Source organism: Penaeus monodon, chromosome 22 (assembly GCF_015228065.2).
Source record: "Penaeus monodon isolate SGIC_2016 chromosome 22, NSTDA_Pmon_1, whole genome shotgun sequence".
Classification (NCBI taxonomy): Eukaryota; Metazoa; Arthropoda; class Malacostraca; order Decapoda; family Penaeidae; genus Penaeus; species Penaeus monodon.
The window spans coordinates 10,657,304-10,658,246 of NC_051407.1; the positions used below are offsets into that span (position 1 = coordinate 10,657,304).

The window sequence follows — 943 nt, forward strand, 5'->3', positions numbered from 1 at the left end:
GACAACGCGCCGCACGTGGCCAGCCCCGACGGCATCTTCGTGACGGAGAACAGCGGGCCGCAGCACGTGGCCGACCTCACCCTCGACGACCCCGACGACTGGAGCCTCGGCCACGGCCCGCCCTTCTCGGTGGCGCTCGACTCCCACGCGCCCAGGCACATCAAGGAGACCTTCGCCGTCGACTTCGACCAGAGTAAGTACCTTTCGAAAGGCTTTATTGGTCTATTCCCTTCGCTGGCGGTTTCCGTAAGCTCAAACATCCATGACTCTCTCTGCAAATATGCGATGCTGCTCAGACCCTTTGCATTGATCTGAAGGTTAGTGCAGCTTTTGGCCATGATATTCGTTATGTGGGTTATGAAATATTTGAACGGTTGGTTGTAAAAGAGGTAAACGGTAGCAGGACGGTAGGTTATAAATGGTATGGTATACAGAGACGGAATTTCTGACGTACCTCTGAATAGTGATCTTAGTCCTTTGTTGTTAATTTTGGTCACATATAAAATGAAACACTGCAACAAGAGAAACGTTTATATTGTTTACGTTACTGCGTTTGTACTGTTATTCTTGACTTCCATATGATACACGGTTTATTTTTGAAAGCAATTTAGTAGTCCTGCAAACAATGCCTCTCGTTATGTTCTCTCGTCGGATACACCTATGAGTACTTGAATAGGTATGTATCTAGAATCGGCGTTTGATCGAAAACACGGAACATGGAATTGAATCCAAGCTATATTTAAGGCTTATTATTCGGTCCAGAACTTTTAATCTTTCACATGGAAGATGAAGAAAAACAACAACAATGTTCTGCAAAATTTATAATTTGAAACGTGTTTTGTATCCTGAGCTTCTTCTAATTTTCTTTTTTTTCGCTTAGGTAGTTTCTCTGTAGATGTTTTGATTTAGGGCTATGTTTTCGCTGTCGAATAATAGCAAGAAC

At 43.9% G+C, this 943-nt stretch overlaps 1 protein-coding gene across 1 annotated transcript in view; it reads left to right on the forward strand.

Annotated features, from left to right (window-relative positions):
• LOC119586935 (putative neural-cadherin 2) overlaps positions 1-943 on the forward strand; it is a gene marked incomplete at its 5' end in the record, with an annotated part of 72,205 nt that overhangs the window by 30,089 nt on the left and 41,173 nt on the right. Inside the window, 1 exon segment of the mRNA XM_037935667.1 lies at positions 1-193. Within this exon segment, the coding sequence (XP_037791595.1) occupies positions 1-193 (193 nt within the window).